At 38.7% G+C, this 21,728-nt stretch overlaps 1 protein-coding gene across 3 annotated transcripts in view; it reads right to left on the minus strand.

The window, feature by feature from the left end:
- Positions 1 to 21,728, minus strand: part of NNT (nicotinamide nucleotide transhydrogenase) — a 50,114-nt gene that overhangs the window by 13,174 nt on the left and 15,212 nt on the right. For all 3 annotated transcript variants that reach the window (XM_052776730.1, XM_052776729.1, XM_052776731.1), the window contains 11 exons: positions 20,431 to 20,622; positions 19,132 to 19,285; positions 18,075 to 18,236; positions 17,157 to 17,267; positions 16,236 to 16,381; positions 15,065 to 15,260; positions 14,204 to 14,437; positions 12,107 to 12,267; positions 11,200 to 11,379; positions 6,774 to 6,933; positions 5,610 to 5,691 (listed from right to left, as the gene is read on the minus strand). In XM_052776730.1, coding sequence (XP_052632690.1) covers positions 5,610 to 5,691; positions 6,774 to 6,933; positions 11,200 to 11,379; positions 12,107 to 12,267; positions 14,204 to 14,437; positions 15,065 to 15,260; positions 16,236 to 16,381; positions 17,157 to 17,267; positions 18,075 to 18,236; positions 19,132 to 19,285; positions 20,431 to 20,622 — 1,778 coding nt within the window. The remainder of the gene's footprint in view (positions 1 to 5,609; positions 5,692 to 6,773; positions 6,934 to 11,199; positions 11,380 to 12,106; positions 12,268 to 14,203; positions 14,438 to 15,064; positions 15,261 to 16,235; positions 16,382 to 17,156; positions 17,268 to 18,074; positions 18,237 to 19,131; positions 19,286 to 20,430; positions 20,623 to 21,728) is intronic.

Here is a 21,728-nt window from a genome sequence, read left to right on the forward strand (position 1 = left end):
TGGTTGCTACGTTCCCTTCTGTATCCATTAAAGGATAGATATTCTCCTTGGGATTCTTTTTACTGTTAACATATTTGTAAAAACATTTTTTGTTGTCCCTTACGATAGTGGCCAGATTTAGTTCTAGCTGAGCTTTCGCCTTTCTAATTTTCTCTCTGTATGATCTAACAAGATCCCTGTACTCCTCCCAAGTTGCCCGCCCTTTCCTCCAGAGATTATAAACTCTCCTTTTTTTCCTAAGTCCTAGCAAAAGCTCCCCATTCAGCCAGGCCGGTCGTTTTCCTCGGCGGTTTGACTTGCGGCACATGGGAATAGCCTGGTCCTGAGCCATTAAGATTTCCTTTTTAAAGAACGTGAATCCCTCCTGGACCCCTTTGCCCTTCAGGACTGTCTCCCAAGGGACTCTCTCAACCAGTGCCTTGAAGAGGCCAAAGTTAGCCCTCCGGAAGTCCAGAGTGGTGGTTTTGCTGACCACCTTCTTTGCCTCACCAAGAATTGAAAATTCTACCATTTCATGGTCACTAAGCCCAAGACGGCCTCCAACCATCACACCTCCCACCAGTCCTTCCCTGTTCGTGAACAACAGGTCTAGCAAGGCTCCTCCCCTGGTTGGCTCACCCACCAGCTGTGTCAAGAAGTTATCTTCCACACACTCCAGGAACCTCCTAGATTGTTTACTCACTGCTGTGTTTTATTTCCAGCAGATGTCTGGAAAGTTAAAGTCCCCCACAAGGACAAGGGCACACGATTCTGACACTACTGCCAGCCGCTTGTAGAACGATTCATCCGTCTCTTCAACCTGGTCAGGCGGTCTATAACAGACTCCCAGCACAATATCTGTCTTATTGGCTTTCCCTCTCACCCTCACCCATAAGCACTCCACCTTGTCATCAGAATCATGTAGCTCTGAACAGTCAAAACATTCCCTAACATAAAGAGCCACCCCACCACCTCTTCTACCTTGCCTGTCCCTTCTGAAGAGCTTGTAGCCATCCATTGCAGCACTCCAGTCATGGGAGTCATCCCACCAGGTTTCCGTGATGGCGACTAAGTCATATCTATCCTGCTGCACGATGGCTTCCAGCTCCTCCTGTTTATTGCCCATGCTGCGTGCGTTGGCATAGATGCATTTGAGCTTGAACCTTGCAGTTAAGTCCTTTTCCGTCACAGTTACATAGAAGAAAACAATTTCACAACTAGGGGCCTACAAACAACACAGCATGTGGCTGAAGAACTTTGGTAAGGCAAGAACTTTCAACAATTGACCCAGTTGTAACTTTGCAGAAATACGACACCAGTTTAGAACGGGCATTTCCTCTCCAAGCCCAATGGATTCTGCAGACTGCAGGATTTTAGCCTATGAAAAGTTCTGTTGTTTTACCCATCCATAACAAGGGAAAGCTATAACGAAGGCTCAGCAATACCCAGCTTTCTATGTGATCCTACTAATGCACTGAAGATGTGATCTGCTGCAAGGCCATCTCAAGTAAGCGATGATGTTAGCTATGGAATTTAATAACTAAAACAGTCTGAAGTTTCCAAACTCTCCCATATTTCTAAATTTAAACCCTAGCCAAAGGTTATGCATCATGTTATATAATCTGCACCCTTCACTGGCAATGTTATGGCTATAGGCAAAGTAAATGAAAACAACAGCTCCTCTGGATAGATCATGAGCCATGAAGCAGAAAAAGACCATATGACAGACACAATTTTTCTTGGCACAGTATGGGCATTACAAGTTGATGACAATCGTATGTCCATGCTGGCACCCCTCCACAGTGGATGTGTGAGAGTGTCACTACATCTGGACGGTGAGCGTACTAGGGTCCCGAGGCACTCCAGGCCTACTGAAACCAGAGGGACAGCAGCTGCACTCAATGAACACCGTGGGAGCTCCACAAAGTGATGAAAGGCCTGAATTACCACAAACTGTAAATACAGATTTATTTCATTAAAATACTAGGTAACCACTGCAGTGATCCCTTCCTGAAATTGCCTCATTTCAAATATAAGCCAGTTATTTCAAGGATTCATTCACATTTCTCCCCTGCAAAGCCAAGATAAAAGGCAAAACCAATAATTTTTTTATTTCACCAAGGTTAATAAAAAATAAAGCTCACCTCCATAGAAGTACTGAAAGGAAAGCCAAAAGCATGCGACACTGTCATTGCATTAGCCAAGAAAGGTTCTTCTGTTGCACAACTAATGGGTCTTCACATTTTTAATGTAATTTGAACATACACAGAGCTTTTGCTAAACATGGAGAAATAAGGTGTGAAGAGAACTGCTCCTGGAAGCAGATACACCAGCACACACCCTCATTTCTCATACATGCATGAACAAATGTATCTATAAAGCAATTTTATATACAAATTTGCAACATTCTGGGTAAACACGAACAAGTAAGTAATTGCTGCTAAACCCTACAACAACTCTGCTGTTACCCATCACAATACATGCTGTAAAACACTGCAAAAACTTATATGCGACTTCTCAATAAGCTTGGAAAAACAGCGGAAGAAAAACAAAAGCAAAAAGCACTAATTGCCACAGTACTGATTCCAAAGGAAAGTCACCACCTAACTGAAATAACGACATGGAAATGGGAGAATGAGTCTAGCTAACCAGCATCTGTCCAAATATCTTGTTTCAAATGAAAACTGAGCCTTGACAAATTTTAAAATAGTAAGTTACCATAATTAGGAAATAGTTTCCCAAACAATCAGCAAGGGAGGCATGATTTTAGCTTTCTAGTACTTTTGATATCTATAAGGTCTATGAAAAACTGAAGAAGGAAAGGACTTGAGGCCAATACTGGCACATAAAATTATCTCTACTTTTTGGAGCAGCATTCCAGCAGAATAAATCCATGGGACTGGCCACATGCACTCCAATAATCCTTCCATGCAATACACAAAGAAGTCCAATAGCAGTCTTGCTTGCAACAGCAAAAACTTATGGGAACCCACTAAGGGTAGGTCTAAGTTGCTTAACAGACTGGAGTACCTGTCACAAGAGAAGAGGCTGAGAGCTGGGATTCTTCAGCCTGCAGAAGAGAAGGCACAAGGGAATCTTACCACTGTGTATACATACTGATGGAGGGGAATAAAGAAGATAGAGCCAGATTCTTCTCAGTGGCATCCAGTGAACAGGCAAGAGGCAATGGTGACAAATTGAAATAGAGGAAAAACCTGTTTCACTCTAAGGGTGACTGAACATTGTAACATTGCTCAGGGAGGCTGTCTGGAGACATGACATTCAAAGCCCCACTGGAAAAGATCACAAGCAACGTGCTCCAGTTGACTCTTGTTTGAGCAAGGGGGCTAGATGAACTAGACAATCTCCAGAGATCTCTAACTTCAACTATTCTGTGATTCTGTGAAGATTCAGGTTACATTAAAATAGCAACAGAAGTTTACATCCTCAGACCTTCCTATGTTCACTGGCTACGTTCTGAACAAATCAGACTGTAGAAGCCTTCAAAGCATGGTATGAGAGAAGACACCACAGCCCTAATGCTTGGAAGAGGCAAAGAGAAATCAGGCAGTCTATCCTGAGGAAGCTGAAGTCCTGCTGCTAACGTAAGAGCACACGGATTGAGTGTAACAGACAGGAGATCTACTTTTAACAGAGGAACTGTGCTGCACATCAGTCCAAAAACAGGAGCTCTTGAACATCTGCAAGACACCTCTCATCAATACACACTGAATGCCTTCAGCTATTCCAGAGTGCAGAAAGTGTTAGTAGAAGAGTAAAAAGGCAAGGTAGACTGTAGGATTTGTAACCTAAGAAGGGCATCTAACATTACAGTGTGGTTAATTCTTCTCAGCATTGTTTCAAACATGCCAATCAGAATTGGATGTTACTGTCCATAATTTTTTTTTTTTAATATACAAATGTTGCTGTGTAGTAGTAAGCATTACTTCTATTAATGCAAGTCAGTTATCCCAAGGAAAAAATAAGTCCCATATTCTCAGTGCAGAGGCTTCTACCTGATCTACTCTTCCCCTTCATACCAGACTGACCCCAGCAAACACTTCTCCATACTGCAGGAGGCTCTCATGTCCTGCCTAGGATCCTCAACTATTCCCACTGCACCCCCCTTTAACTATTCCCCAAGCAGAGGGGCCCATTTTCTTAGGAAATTAGGACTTAAAAAAAATATTAAAGCTATTTTAGCCTAGTAAACAATCCCCCTTAATGGAGGTTTCTGTAGGAGACAATTCAAAGCACTTAAGTTAGGCCTGTGCTCTATCTCCCTATCGACTACAAGCATAAAGAAAAACTATTCTTGCTGCACTGAAGTCAGCTGTTGTGACTACTCCTCACAGCAACATATTTCCACAAAGTGGTTGCTTTCAGAGCTCTCCAAGCTCCCCACCTTTAGAAAAGGCTGCTAACTGTTCTCTTGAATACAATATGAAAAGCTACAGCTACATTAAAGTCTTCTTTTACAAAAAACTTCATTGCTTGCTTTGTAGAAAAAAAAACATTACCATATCCAAAGGCAGAGCTTATGTATCTAAAGGAGCTAACTTACCTTTCAAAAAATTAAGATTTTGTTGCTACTGTTGAGGATTAACCTAAAAATGTGAAATGATCTGTTTCTTTCCATGCAAGATGTTCTTTGTACAGATATTAAGCTGGAGGTCTAAAGACACTTAATCATTTGTAATCAAAAAAGAAAACAGCTAGCATTCTTTAACAACAGACATCCTAGAGTAATTAGGCCTTGAGGAACCTCTACGAAGAATAAGAAGGGAACATCCTGCCTCAGAAGGCACTGAAAGTTGAGTAATTGATAATGGGCATGACGTCACTGGACATCTGCGGTAGTTGGGGGAAATGTAAAGGTGGCAGGGGGAGATCACAGCCACCAACTCAATTCAAGACCTGAAAGACTTACCCCCCACGATCCTTGAGCATGCACTGCAGAATAGAAGAACATTGTACCTTTAATTCGAAGTGAAGAAAACCTTAGCCCAACAGAAAAGGTGGCAGATAAGTGACTACCAATGATCATTATAAGAAAAGACTTCAGAAACTAAGTGGGTGAATCTGAAACTGTATAAATTATTTGCCTGTTAACTGTAGAGTGTGCTAGCTTTGTGGAATTACCACCTAGCACCCATCTTTGCGCAAATATGAAATAAATATTGTCTCTCCTGAGTGTGTGATTATTGGCTCATTGCACACTGGGTGACGAATCCACTTTTTGGACAACACTACAACAAAAAAGTATTAAATTTTAAAGCCATTCTTTTTAACTGAACTTCAACATGACACCAAACAAAACAAAACCAAACAAAAAAAACCAACAAAAAAATTATTCTCCAACTGCTGGTGCTACTTCCAAAAACCAAATTTAAGAAGAGTGTAAGGGAGTAAGGGATCTTTTACACTAAAGCATGAAATTTCTAGATATTCAACTGCAAGTTAATAAGACTACAGCATTCCTCCAGGTAGTATTTCTGAGAGAGAGAGATCAACATAAAAATGACTGCTGAAAGAAAAATTAAACAAAAACAAAGACTTGTAGCACATTTTAATAGAATTAAAAAAAAAAAAAACAACCTGTAATACTTTTCATCAAGGAACGTACTTACCTGACATTTTTCCCTTGTTCTCTCAACATCTTCACCAGATCAGCTATGGGGTACTGAGCTTTTGCAGCACACAAACCATAACCTGAAAGAATTTCCAAATTTCAAGCTATTTTTCTGTTTCAGTGCAGAGGGAATAGTTACAGACAATAAGCATACCTTTCACACAAACAGAAGCTCTCATAATTAAAAACAAACAAACAAAAATATATATATATACACACACACACATCAGATACTCATATATTCCTAGCCTGACCACTGTAATTAATCTCCTTTTTTTGGTGTCCTGACCACTAACAGTGTAGTTGTTTGACCAGTCAAATTACACAAGTAACTTTTTTCAGCGTCACAAAAATACGTGTTCCTTTATCAGAAAAGAATATTTCAGACAGGTACACTGAAAAATTGATAAAGAGGCTACTATCAAGTTGCTTCACCACCATTATCCTCAACAAAATTTTGGTTTTGCATAATGCAAATCTAGTAGTCGAATATGGCTTTTAGCAGCAAATAATCTTTTCAGTCTTTCTGTCTGAATTAATTCATCAGAGCAACAACGCTACCTGACCTCTCCTAAGAGGGAATGTGGTATTGAACCAATAAGGCTACAGCCAACATAATAGTTTCAGACAATGCAGGGTTTTGGTTTCCAGTATTTATTGTATACTAAGTTTTAGATGTTTTTCTGACTTTTTTTTTTAATACAACAATGCAGAATTGAGCAAGGAAATGAGAAGCTTAAATAAAATCTTCTCTTTCAGTAACTTAACAGATTATTTTTTTATTGGTACCACGGGTACTGTGGTAGTGCTTGGAAACTCACACCACAACAGCTGTACACAAAATTAACCATAAACATAGTTTACAAAAGACAGTCTTTGTCCTGAAGAATTTAAAATCTAAATAAATAGGACAAAGTTTGAAGAGACACACACAAGGAAAAATAAACTGGTACATGTCTACACAGAGGAATGATGACTGACATGGGAACAAAACCAGATCCCACAGATCCAGTCAGCATTTGACATGCTGCTGCTATGTTGCAACTGCAAGACAGGCTACAGTTTTTTGGTTTGGGTTTTCGTTTGCTTGGATTTCCCTTTTTTTTTTTTTTAAATAATACATCCTCTGAACATCTTGCTGTATGAGTCAAGAGTGTCATACCTGGAGTAATAATAATATTATTGGCTTCCTTTATCATTTCAATTGCATTGTCCACATTGATTTCTGTGTGAGTTCCAGTAATTTCCATGGGCTTCCCACCAGCTGTTGAAGTGGTGCCATAGCCCCCTAGAATCACATTTGCAAGGGAACGGTTCATAGCCTGAAAGACAAAAGGTTTTTGGTCAGCTAAAGATGAAATCCAAAAATAAAGGAGACAAGATGTGCACAAAGAAAACTTCTGAAAATATTAAAGCCTTCCTGACAATAGCCTTTATCTGCTGGTTTTGCCTGCTTACAACTCAAAACTTAAAACAGGCTCCTTAAAACAGACACACAGATTAACACAACAATAGCCAAACATCAGCTCCTAATGCATTATATTACACATGTAATGAGAGAGCATCAGCATTTCCTCAAGACGGAGAACAAAACAAATAGCAAATATTGCTCTCTTTTTGTTCTTAAAAGGGACGGATATAAACAAATGCATATTTGATGACAGTTGTTTTTTTTTTTTTACATACATATATATACACATACATACAATTTTTGCAAGATATTTCCTTAAGTTCTTGAGCAATTCAACATGCAAGCACAGAACTCCTATATGACAGCATGGTAACCACGTAGCTCTTACAGGTAGTACATAAGCGAAGCTCCTACAGCATCAAGACAGGAAAGAACACAACAAAGCTAAGTAGCCACACAAAACTAACCAAATGCTAACTCAAAACAAATTATAACAAACTGAAGGAGGCCATTAACTAACTGGCTGAGCATCAAAGGGGAACAAGAGATCTTACAACTAGGAGCTTTAAGAGGAGAACATATCCTGGAAATTTGGCTCTATTGGATACACAGCCAGGAAAAGCCACTGGCTAAATGCTTTCACCGGCATGTCCCCTTGTGAGTGTGGTCCCAAAGCAGTATCTGGCAATACCTGAAAGTAGGCAAAACTTGTAATTGCAGTAAACAAAACTTTAGAAGCAGTAAAGGAACAGGATAAATTGCTTCTTTAATTAAACATGTGTGTCATACATCTGCTGTGCTAGCTCGGAAACCACAGCAAAATTTAAGAATGGATCTGGAAAGGCACACATACAAGTGAGAGGAAACACCCACACAGAAGTATGCTTCCAAGTGTCCATTTTCCACAGACACTTCAAACCATGAAACTCCACAGGTTTTTTTGCTATAGCCTAAGAAGATATGCCATGCTGTGAAATTCATCATCTAGCAAATAAGCACAATGAAGATGTTAGAAGAACTTCTGTTTTTCCTGATAAATCATCACTGTAAGGAAGGTGCACAAATGCAATGAAATCAGCATCTTTCTACTGTCTGCAGTAGGCAGAGTTCATATCCTCTAACAACACACTGCCTCTGATGTGTATCACAATATTAAACCACCAAACAGCAAAACAGATTACTTAGTATATTACAGCAGTTAAGTGTCAGGTAAGACAGCCTAGACAGAAGAATACTCTCTCCAGATGTTGCACACGCTAAGCTTACGAGAAGCAAAGCACTTTCTACGCATATCTAAACCAAAAGAGAACAGTAACACCTGGCCAAAGGAAAAAAAAGTTCAAATATTATTACAAATTTGAGAATCCACACAAAGGAAGCAGGAGATTGAAGCACCCTTGCCTGGTTCTGCACCAAAGAGCCGACAAAAGAGGAGGGAAGTCTGGCAAAAAAAGGATGTGGTACAGAAGGCTTCATAATGAGCCAAGACCTCATCAGGCAACAATTAACCAATGCAGCTAAGACCTACTCGGCACAGGGACAGCGTGGAAACTCTGCTATAGCCTCTTTCACCTTCTTTACCACCACACACCACAAACATGAATAAAAGTGCCCACTTTACCATTCACACACAGATAATCCAACCACCACCAAAAAGCGCTCTATGCTGTGCATACACAGGTGATACTGGCCAGGACCTTACAACCCAGGGAAAACCAAACACTTGATCCCTGAGAACTCCAAGTCCTTCCACTGTGCCCACAGAAACTGGACAGCTAGTACAGGTGATAGACCAGCAAACAATTTACAAGACTTAACACAATTTGTCCCTCCTCTTGCTCTGTTTCATCACCCCAATTAATGGTTCCTCTTCAACCTGAAGCATCTTCCCCATCCCTAAGCATACTGATTCTAATACTACCGTTGCAATCATCAAGTACTCACTCTGGGGGGAAAGAAAAAAAAAAAAAAAGGGAGAAGGACATGCTAATACAATGGAGTGTTCTGAAGACGACAGGTTTTGTTAGTGTTTTAAAAGAAGTCACAATTCACAGGATGAGTGAACAGTAGAGGCCTTTGCTTTTTTGTTTTGAAGTTAAATTCTTTGTCCTTAACTCACCCTACTGATAGGCACAAAAGAGGGATGGGTGGAAAATCAAGCAGATAGGAGCGCAAAAACTTAAGTGCTTATCTGAATACATGTTGGCCAATTTTATCAGCTCAAGATTTAAGAAATTGACTGGATAGATTTTGGATAATTAAGCTACAGTTTTATCACAAAAAGTAATTAGAAATATTGTAAAAAGAAGGTTTCAACCATTAAGATCTTTCCACAAACACCTTCTCATCTGTACTAGATAAGCTTCAATAAATATACTGCTTTGGATGGAAGTCATACTGGAGGAGGGGGCGGGGGGGAAGAGAAAGGGGAAAACTGTTGCTTCATTAGCACAGGTTGCAGCAGCCAAATGCTAAGTTTATTGAAACTCTTGAGCATTTTTTCTCCTGAAATGCAGCTTCAAGACAATGATACTGAATCCCCTGATTATAACAATGCTTTTCAAAGTAATGATTTCCATTAAAGGAAGTAAAGCAGAAAAGAAAAATGCTGGGCTAGAAACAAGTTATTCTACTTATTGTGCAGAAATTACACAAAATAATTTTTATTTTACTGGCTGATAAACTTTAATTGTCTAAGCTTACATAAAGTAGCACAAGATTTCTAGAATACTACTTCAACAACTAACTTCCTGAAATTTGAAAAATACATAGAGGAAAGCCACTCTGTCACTGCATAACTATTTTGCTAATTACTTCCCCAGGCTTCCTATTCACCTAGATTCCTCAACCAACAGATGCAAGTATCTCAAAACTCTCTTGAGTGCTGAGAGGAGCTAGCAATAAAATAAATAAAAAAAGGAAGAGTACAGTAAAAGAAAAATGAAGGTATAGAGTGACTATGCCCACTGGTAAATACGTACCCAACAGATCACGTTTTTACCAAGACTTAGAAGAAATTGAACTTTAAAGAATATACTTTTCATAGCTGTATTGCCCATAAGCATGATCTTTCTACTAATATAGACTAAATCGCTGACTGTATACAACTATATAAGTTTATATATAAAAAGATGTCCCATGAGCCACATAATCTGATTTCCTTTTGATAAGGAAATACAACATGTTCAAGAAAGAACAAGATTCTTTAAAATTCATGCTTGGGATTGTTCATTTGAACACACCTCCATGTAGCTGCACAAAAATACTTTAAGATTTTCTGAAATGGTTTCTCAAAAGAGATGGAAATGAATGGTACTGGACATTCCTGACATGGTAAAACACTATTTATCAGCAGAGATAAAGTAAAAGACAACAGCCAGGGCTGACCATAGGAAAACATCAGGACAGAACAGCAACAATGATCACAACACAAGAACACAAAAGCAGATGTGAAACAGAATAACACAACAGAGAATCAGGAGGTTGGCAGCTGTTGCACTGTGAACAGTTTTTTAAGTCATTACCTCTCCATCTTTGAAAACAAAAATGAGACAGACACGGGAAAACAAGAGACTTCTGTACAAATGTTCCAGAGAAAAATTAGACCATTACTAATAACGCAATATGATTTACACACAGAGTTGAAGCTCATTTGCTCTGAGAGACACATTAGTTATCAGCAATACATTAACACGAGCCTGCTGCCACCCCGTGGTACTTCAAAGTAGCTGCTCTGAAGAAAGTAGCACACTTTCCTACACGTCAAAAAATAAATTTAAATTACTCTCTAATCGAACTGAACATTTTTTTTAAAGGAACTCACTACTTAAAGTATCTCCTGCTGATAAATTTTAAATTTAGCTTAAATTTAACAACACTGCAGAGTGATATGACTTAAAAAAACAGCTGAGCACAAGTAATCATACCTAATTGAGCCCAGATTCATTCAAACACTCTATGCCCAAGTAAATGCAAAGGCTTTCCTCAGTTTTGAAGTATGTGTCTCTCCAAACCAAAGAGAGATGCCTGACATCTAGTCCAACAGTTTCAATCAAGAATTTTCTAGTCTGTAAACACCTAGCAGTTTGGTCTTCCAATTGCTTATCTTCCTAGCAAACATACTATATAAGGTTTTTCATTACTTGGAAAACAAGCAGAATTTCTGCTGACTTCTTACCACACACATGATGTAAGAGAGGATGGCCCCAGAGGAGCCAATAAGTGCACCAACAATGGTCAGCAAGTTGTTGTTCAGTAGGAAGCCCTCAGCACACAAAGCCCATCCAGAGTAACTGTTCAGGACAGTAATAACTACAGGCATGTCAGCACCTCCAATAGCTGCTGTTAAAGTGACACCCTGGAAAAGAAAAGAAAATACTTCAGTGTAAGCTACGATTAAAGAGAACATGCAGAGAAGCCAGTCTGCCTGCAGCACTGAAAAATAAATATCAAGTAACTTAACCTATTCAAGCATTTTCAATGTAGGAGACATCAAGCTGTGGCCTGAGGATTGGACTTATGATTCTGCCTTTTGAGAGAAGACAGGAAGGCACTCCACTGTCCTCATCCTGTGCTTAGTCACGTATTTTTACTCACAAAAATATCCTACCAGCTCCACGGAACTGTTCATACCATTAAAGGATTCATACTAAGCAGTCTTTGCAAGACTCAGGTTACACAATGGTAATATGCAGGGCAAATTTTGCAATAGCTGGTGAGTGAATGGGGGAAGTTACACATGGGGATAATCTTACGAAGTTATGATAACCTGTAGATCCAGTGCTCTTAAGTATTTTAAGAATAAACTTACAAAAAAGTCTTTTAAAATATCAGTTTGTCATATAAAAGGCTCCATTAAACTGCAAAAAGTTAAGTATATACATACATGCCTGTTCTCTTGAACAGTTCTGGTTTACAGCTAAATTTAGGAAGTCATTCGCTATCTGCTACTGCAAGTTAGCACACAGGCACTATGATGATTGTGACTCAGGATGGTAAAATACAATCATTAAGAGGAAATTTGCAAAGCTGAAGAACAAACTGCTTGTTTAATTTGTTTCACCTCCTACAATTCCCTGGCTTACCATTATGGCTGAGAGAGCTGACACAGAACCTAAGCAAGTAATTCCTGTAGCGTAACTAGGATCAATCATGTACGGAACCATTCCACCAACACTGGCAGCCAGCAATCCTGCATTCAATGCATGTCGACCAGGCAAGAGCAGTGGTGCAGAATTCAGGATACCTGCAATCAAATGGATATTCAGAGACTGATATATACATGCAGGAAAGCCTGTCTCTTGCCTTCTGAGAAGACTGTATACCTCAGCAAAAGAAAATTTTCAAAAAGAAAAAGGGAGGGGCAGAAGATAAAACAAGTTAGTTGAAGTTGAGACCTTGCACTGACTCAGTATTGCAACACATGCAAACTTACTCTAGATTCTCAAATACTCCTATTCACACTCATTTTACTTCCTAATCTCGCTGAAGTGCTTCAGAATAATCACAAAAGCATCTCCTCCTCTTGAAAAGCCTTTTTTTTAAAAAAAAAAAAACACAATAAACATACTTTGATTCTGTCCCCAAATCTTTGCACATTGTGTATAATGCTCTGTAATGGTAAGCTTTTAGCTGGAACTTCTTAGTACAGGTATTATCTCAGCCTCTCAAAAGCTGTGTGCTTAGAAAAATATGACTATGCAGATAACCCCAAATATAAAACACACCTGCTTTCAAATGCTTTAATTTCACCAGTACCCTCAGTCACACAGATTTCCCACAGCTTCCCACATAGGCAGAGACTTGAAAGGAAAACAGGGTTCAGTATTTGTGTGATTCAGTTTAGAAAGACAATTACATATTTATTTTCACCCTAGCCTTTTTTCTTTTTCCAAACAACATGTCAAAGACTAAAATAATACAAGTTTATCTGTTACTTTTGGTGTAAGTAATTACTTACCGAGTGTCTCATTTAAATTTAGCTGAATTCAAGGGAAAGAACAAACTGATGGTTTCAGGACTAGGAGTCAAAGTGTGTCACCTACTACCTCTAGTTCAATAGTATAGACAAGCTTATTATTTCCTATCATGCTGATATGAAAATGCAAGGGGGGGGAAATAAACAAAACCAGGACAGTAGCCTGAAACAGGCAGTGAAGTTCACTGGGGACATGCACACAAATCACTGAACAGGTGGAAGGGATAAGATGGAGAAGAGAAAAAAAAAAACCACAAGTAGAAATAAATGAGCAACTACTTAGCAGAAATACATCAGAAATACATACTACTGACAAATCCTTCAAAAGATTATTAGAGAAGACAGCTTTCCATCCATGTCATGCTTCCACCTTCAATGGCTGGTCTCAAACACTGAAGAAAGCAAACAGATGTTTCCCAAATGAACTACTGCAAAGCTAGTAACAGGATTAGTAATAGGAAGCTCTTAGCCGGAACTTCTTAGTACAGGTATTATCTCAGTCTCTCAAAAGCTGTGTGCTTACAAAACCAAAAATAAATGCAATAAAGAAACCTTCAGGTGCGTAAGAATCAGGAATTAGTGAGTATTTAATTTAGAAGGCATATTTACTAAAACAGTAAGAGGTATGGAGCATGGAGTTTGCACAGCAGGTAAATAGACAGTGAACTGAATGGTTTAAAGTGAGGCAGTCTCAACTGATACTGCAAGCTACCCACCTAAATGAAGCCTGCAATGTCAAGAACAAAATCCCACAAATATTAGCAGTGCCAAGTCCAGCAACACCAAGGTTTCAATTAAAATGTCTGCTCAAGAATATGAAGTTGTGACCATAAAAGTTCAATAAAGTCAATTAGAGAAACAGTGTCAGGCCATATCTTAACAACACTAAATCAACACTTATTTCTGGATAAGATGAATTAAGGGAAGCTTACATGACTTTGTAATTAATAGCAGTAGTATGTCCAAGCAGTGAAGACAAACCTTTCATAACTAAACCTGTATACAAATTACACAGAATTAAAAAAAAAGTACACTTATAAGGATTAAACAAACAAATTTTTACCCAATGCAAAACACAAGGTTTCTTTCCAATTACACAGCAGTCTAAAGGCAGGGCTAAACCCTGTGGTTTTCTTAAAAAAACAAACAAACAAACGAACAAACCAACCTTTACAAATACTTAGTTCTGAATGGAAGGTCTCACCTTGCAGTTTTCCATAAGCAATAAGAGAGCCACTGAAAGTCACTCCACCAATGTACGTGCCAAGGTATGCCACAATCTTGGTGAGGTCTGCAGCTGGATCAGTAGCGAAATGAGGATATTCAATTATGTATTCTGCTACACAGGTGAGCACCGCAGCCAAACCAACCAAACTATGGAAAGCAGCCACTAGCTGAGGCAGATCTGTAATCTGGATGCGTTTAGCAATCGTCAAACCTATTGAGAATTGAAGACAGAAGTGAAGTCTTACAAAACACAACCAATCTGTGCAGCTAGAAATTAATGTATCATGGTTCACTGTGCAATGAATACATGCACACACATGCCTGTTCCAATGGAAAGATTTGTTCTACACTAGAAATTGCTGTGGCATTTCACTAAAAGCTACGTAAGTGTATTTTGTGCAACGAGGATATCATGGAAATCAGGGAGAAGATTGAAGCATATCATGTTCTTAGAAGCCCCACTAAATAATGAGAAATTCAGCATTTTCTGTGACAAAAGCACAGTGTGAAAAAGGGAATTTGGCAGCATTCAGTCAGGAAATGAACAGAAGTATGAAGTTGGGCAAGTTCATTCACCTCTGCATACCAAGTTTCCCCAACAGAGATGATGTGCTCCTGCTTTTCCACCAGTCTCCCCATTCTTTACCACATCCTGATGCATTAATAAAAGCCCTGGGACTTACAATTCTTTGTTCACATATTTGCAAAATAACATACACAAGCCCTAAATGTAAGTTAGTCAATTCACCTGTGAGCTACACAGTATTTGGTGTAGATACAGCTTTCATAAATGCATGTATAGAGCATATAGTGTTAGTTTATTGTATCCTACACATACCTATAGTACCACCAAGTGCCATTGCACCTGACATCTGCGCCAACAATTCAGGTGAGGGTTTAAGGCCTCCAAGAGTTGCTGCTAAACCTCCTGCAACACCAATCATACCCAATGCATTTCCAAGTCGAGCTGTTCCTTGTGTGGACAGACCAGCCAGGGCACCAACACAGCATAAGCCTGACCCCAGATACATCATCTTTAAAATAAGAAAAATATCAATATGCACACATGAAATGGAGACAAACTGCATAATCATTATAAAAATCTGATTATTACGCAAAAGGGCTGATTTTTCCAGAATGTGTGTAAGTCACAGCTCCTAACTGAAGTCAAAACTCCTGACTGTGAGAAACTGTTGTACAGGATGTGATTTTGCCCAATTAAAATGGGATACCTATTAAAACTGTTGCTCCACTTTATGACCTTAGTTTATCTGCACCATGAATGCTAGACTTGAGTCAAGCCAATTTTCATCATCAGTTCAGAAACAAGTTTTCTTTAGTACAAACCCAAAGCTATATGGTCCTGTTCATTATTGGAATAGTTTCAGAATTTGCTTATGGCACATCTGAACTCCTGTTTTCAAAAGTATAAGAAAAAACCTTAAATAAACTGAGCTGTACATGTAGATAACTGAAAAAAAACCATATTACAAGCCCCTGGCATAAAGGCATGTTTGGACTTACTTTCTCCAAACATAGAAGGCAATACACATTGATTTTTCTTACTATTAAAACAAATGCAAACAAAAGTTTACCATTAGAAGTACTATAGGTACAATCCCTGTGCACCCCTGTGCTAAATCTCATCCCATCCAGATGTCTACCTACTTTAACTGTCACGTCAAGTTGAATTTTCAGAAACATTTAAACTAAAGACTGATTTCTGTAGTTGCTCTAACATTTAAGCTGTCATTTAGGAAAACTGTCCAATAAACAACAAAGTACCTGCTGCTTTACAGGGAAAAAAAAAACTCACAAAACCAAAGCTTTTAAAAATTTGCAGATTCAGCGTTTGAGGTATGATTGCAAGCTTAATCAATTTCAGAGTGGCCTTGTGGGAATACATAGCTGATGAAAAGACCATGGCTAATTTGCTATTTACTCAGAGTAAGCAGTGAATAAGCATACCACTGTGAACAGTAGGCTGAGCCACAAAGTTATCTTTTTACCTGCTCAATATTATAGCCACCGTTGAGAGCAGCTGCATAGCCTCCTACAAATACACCACCAGGAAGTAGGTACAAGTAGTTGTATTCAGGAGGATCTGTGGGACGTTTGAACATATCCAGCATTCTCTGTGTAACTAGAAACCCACCTGGCCAAAGTAAAAGAACAATTTTACAAAATAAAATCTGAAACTAAGCATATGCCAAGCTATAAAAGAAACATTTGCTTAAACCATATTACTACACAAAGTTAGCAACCGACAGCAATAGCACATCTGAAAAGCTAGTAATCTTGAAAACCACCAGGAAACAAAGCTGTAGTGAGGGTGAGATCCTGTTGTCTTTTTTAACCTTTGGAGAAAACTCATAAAAGCAGGTGGTCAAAAGCCTGGAGGACTTGCTCTGGCTTCATACTCTACGTTAACTGTAGGATACAGCTTAGTTTGTGACTGTGTCCTTTTCCTTACCTACTCTAGCAAAAAGCAGTATTTATAAGTCACATTTCTCACTTTCTTATCTCTTTTATTCATGAAGCTGGGACTTCCGAAGGTCAAGCAAGCAGAATTTTGTTCTATGCCACTAGTGTATTTTTCAAGCAGCAAAAGGAATACAAGGACAAATGCAATACCACCCTGGGATATACAGGAAAAGCTAGTTCATATAATCAGCACCCAAAGGATACTGTAAAAGAAAAATGCACTTTTAAGTGTTTCCCTATACACCACAGTGTGCAAACCAGATACAATAACTACTATGAAAATGGGGGTGGGTGGCGCTGGGAGGGATTTCTTTACTGATGGATGCTCTCAGATCCTATTCCCAGAATAGTATTTCTGGAATCTATACAATTAAAGAGCTAAAAGAAATAAAAGAATTACACAAGTGCTTTAAAAAGTCCCTCAGGAAAAAACCTAACATTCATACCTGCAATATTGACTGAAGAGATAAAGGCTGAAAGCACTGCTAGACTTTGAGGAGTGTTTTCAGGGAGATAGTTTCCTCCCATCAATACCAGCCCACCAACTGCAGTTAGTCCTATTTAAAAGAGAAAAAAGTGTTATTGAACCTTAAAACGCTCTGTACCTATAGCAAGTTTCTTTTCAGCTGTCAAACAGATACAAGTCAACTCAAATTTTGAGCCCTACTGTACGCATTACTATTTAAACAAAGACTACCATGGTCTTTTTCAGCAACACAAACATGTTTCAAAAGAAAACAAAATTAGTATATGAATATAGTTTTGACATACAGTGCCTCAAGCACACAATCAGCTTCCAAGTACTTGTTCAACAAAAGAAGCTTTGCTTTTAACAGTCAAAGTAGATCACACTCATGACCTGTCACACACATACACAGACAGATATATAAAATCTTATGTAGTTATAGAGTTATGAATCTTACCGGTCACTTAAGAATTTTGTCTGCACCCCCCCCGCCCCCAACACATAGTTTGAGGAGCGGAAAAAAAGAACACAGAAAATATGAGACAAGTTATTTTCAGGGCAACATTTCGGAGAGACGGGAGGAAAGAAGTGTTCTATGAAAGGAGAGACTGCAGCACTCCAAGTACAACAAACTTTAAAGCAAACAGGTTAAGAGTGAAAAATTACTTATAAAGAGTAAAAATACAGAGCACCAGATTTGCCCTTGTTTTGAAAAAAGATACTCTCAAAAAGAGTATGTTTCAGGTGTCCTTGCTATTTATGAAAGTAAACTCAGACATACAAAGTAGTACTAGGCTCTCTAGCATTTTAAAAGGTGTAGACTTCTGTCTAAAGTTTGAGTAAAAGGAGTTGTGCCTACTTCAGATAGAAAGTAAGCAGTTGTGTCACAGCTACTTACCTGAGATAGCATTAGTCACTGACATGAGTGGAGAGTGAAGAGCAGGAGTCACACCCCATACTGTATGGTACCCCACTATTCCAGCTAGGCCAAATGTCGTCACCATTTGTGTGAAAGCTGTATTAGGAGCTACAAGGCCCAGTCCTAACATGCCAGCTAAACCTAGAAGAAAAGCACAGCAAACTTTTCTGTAACTTTAATGGTTTCTTACCTTTAAACTCTGTACAACAGGAGTCCAGTATTGAGCTAAAAAGCAAAATGGAGTTTTGTGCATGGACTTGTTTCAAGAACAGCTGGATCATCTTTGTCAACCACAAGGCTCTTTCAGTACTAGTGTTTCTTTTACAATAGAAAATAAAACCATAAATATAAATACACACATCTTTGTTATGCATGCACACAAAGCAGCAAAGTTGGGTTTCTACACCAACACTGAATCCTGTCACTCCTGTTCTATAGTAAAAACGTAGAAGAGTCACAATCATGTTGAGATACTACTTGGAAGACTCTAAGTGTGCATATGAAGAACAGAGGTTAAAATCAAGAATACTCATTTCATCAATTACTTCATGCAGAAGGTTCTGATGCACACAGAAACCACATGACAAGAAGAGCCAATATTTATTCATCACGACAAATGTCCTAATATCAGTACTTCAGTAGATTGTGGACATTTAAATCTCATACATTAAAGTTTGAAGAAAGCAATAGCATTGAATTGATTCTGCTGCAAAGTATGGGCACAGTCCCTAGCAGGAGTCCTTCAGAATTTTAAGTATTTTACTGATATTTAAATAAAGCCAAACACACATACATGCACACAGCATGAATCAGCACTGTTTGAAATGTTAATACTTTTGGTTAAACTTCTAAAATTTTTTTTTTTCTCTCAAAAGCAATTATTACACTACACTGATTTTGCACTAGGATTCACCAGCCAATCAACCGCTCTCTCAACTAGTTATTAAACTGAACAAGTAAGATGAAGAGTCCCTTAGAAGTATTAGTCAAATGAGGAGCACTCTACACTGATTCTCCAACTCTGGAAGTTACCTACCTGCTGTGTATACAGATGCACTAGTCATAGTTTTTCTAAAAGGTGTAATAGTAGCTGCTTTTTCTGCTTCCAGCTCTGCTACAGTCTTCTGCTTCACAGGGGCTCCTTGAGGAACATTATTTGGTGGAGGTGCTGGGAAAATCACCTTGCCATCCTGACAAGAGATATTTACAGTTATCCCTAACATGGCAGATGCTTTATAGTTAGAGGAGCCTACTCTTCTTAATCCTGCAACTCAGAGAAGTCTAACATCCTACAGCCACACCACAGGAACACCTTCCTTTTCTGCATCAGCATAAGTTTGCATGGCTGGATGATCACTACAGCCAGACCAAGTTAACCATACTGGTTCACACATTTTTCAGACAAGATTTAGTATCAGTGTCCAAAAGCACCTGGCGGAAACACAGCACAAGGCTTGAAAGCAGAAACCAAAACAAAAAGGTAAAGTTCCTTAACTAGAAAACACTTATGCAAAAGAAAACAGGGTCTTGAAAATAGCAAAATCTGCTACAGATGTGAACTGTAATCAGAGCCTGCCCAGACCTTAGCTAGGTACCAAGTATGATGTCTCACATTTCTTGCTGTTCTCCAGGCCTCTGGAGGAATAACCGGCGGAGCTGTCAGACCTGAGCTGTACACACCACTTCAGTGGTCTGGAAGAGCTGAAGACAATGCAAGCCTCCTTCAGAGTAGATATCATAAGCACTATGAAATGTTGGCAACATTATACAGCAAAACTCAACAGAAATTAATACCTCTTATCTAAACTGCAAATTACTGTTTCCTAATAGTTGCAGGAACAGAGCCCATACATGCCCTAAGTTTGTATTTTATTATTTCCTAATAGAGCTTAAAGTATCCTACATATCCTAGTTCCACCAGTTTTTTCTGGAGTTACTCTTACAAGAACAGAAACTTACTTATTTAAAAAAAAAAACAACAATAAAGGAATAATGTTTTTCTGGTCCTGTAGTAATGTTTCAAACACGTTTTAAATAACTATGCTTTTATCACGTGAATAAAACATGCAAATTTAATCATCATCTTATTTTTCAATAGTAGACATTAAATATTTGTTTAACCATGACAAGACGACAAAAGCAAAGATGCTTCCCTTCAGAAAAAGGGACAGAGGAATAGTGAGCTTAAATACAAACACAATTGCCCACTACATCCATCAAGCCACCTCTGAAGTCTATCGGCACGCAGTATCTTTGAATGCATTTTAAAGAGACAACAATGACAAATTTAAAAGTATGTACTCACAAATTAAGAAGAGAATATTTACTGACTTACCTTCATTACTACAGTTCCTCTAATAACATGATCCAGAGTCCCATAATCAAATTCATCTTTTGGATCAAAGTAGAAGTTTTCTTTGTCAGGGCTAATAGCCTTCAGGAGTTTGATAATATTATTGGAATACAGAGTACTGGCCTGAGTAGCCATTCTGCTAGGCAGGTCTGTGTAGCCAATGTGTGTAACACCCTGAAAAAAATTCAAGTAAAATATTAAGGATTAGTACAATCTCTGAAGATGCAGCATCTCTTCCAATATATCCTTCTGGAAATATATATCCAAACTGTTTCAGTTATTTCTGTTTTTAACCTCAGCTAAAACTGTTACCTGCAGCTCTAACATTATTAAGTCAGGGAGGATTACTCACAACAGTTACACAGTTCAACATGATCGAACCCAACACCTCAAATGCTATTAGCAACAAGCCTACCCAGAGAGGAAGATGTATTCGTGCAAGAGCTTGTCCTCTCCAAATCCTACCATTCTCTCAGAACTTAGCTTCTTAAAGCCACCAGGTAACATTATCCAGTCAAATGCTTGGCATCTTCTCAGTCCTTCTGGAGGACATGCACTGGAGACAACTTTCTCTATGACAGAGGAGTGAAGGGAGCTTCCTCAGAGCTAGCTACCTGCACAAATAATACGCCTGGGTTCACATTTATGCAAAGATCTAACATAATATATCCACCCTCTTTAAAGAACAAATGTGAGTATACCCAGCCATCAGGGTCTTGAGCTTTTCAAGGTATGGGAGGCTGAGGCTGGCATACACTTGTCATGTTCAAGCAGGCTTGTGTTAAAACACTGCTCCTACAACTTACAGCTAAGATCCATGCATGCTTCCAGAAACTCTAGCTTCTTAATGCAATGCTCCAGCACACTGCTAATAGGTCTGCACTGCTGCTCTTTTCCGCAGCTCAGTGCCAATACACTACATCCAGGGGTAATACTCCTCTGATTGAAAGCACTCCATGTAAATTCTTCGTGCAAGTATCTGCTTATTTCTGTTCTACATACTCTAATTTCAGTTTTTGAGCAATGACATCAAAAGCCCCAGAAAACCACAAAGACAAATACAATGCATGATTCATCATACATACACACAGAGCCCCACTTATATTAATGACAACCATGGCAACAATATGTCCTACAGGCTTCTCTAATAACAGCATTATGTCTTTACATTACCAAATAACAACCTTGGAAATCTGCTACTTTAAATCTCATCACCCAAACTTCTGTAACTGCTAGTAGATTTCTCACAAGTACCAAAAATGAAACCCAAAAAGCAGAAA

Source organism: Harpia harpyja, chromosome Z (genome assembly GCF_026419915.1).
Source record: "Harpia harpyja isolate bHarHar1 chromosome Z, bHarHar1 primary haplotype, whole genome shotgun sequence".
Lineage (NCBI taxonomy): Eukaryota > Metazoa > Chordata > Aves > Accipitriformes > Accipitridae > Harpia > Harpia harpyja.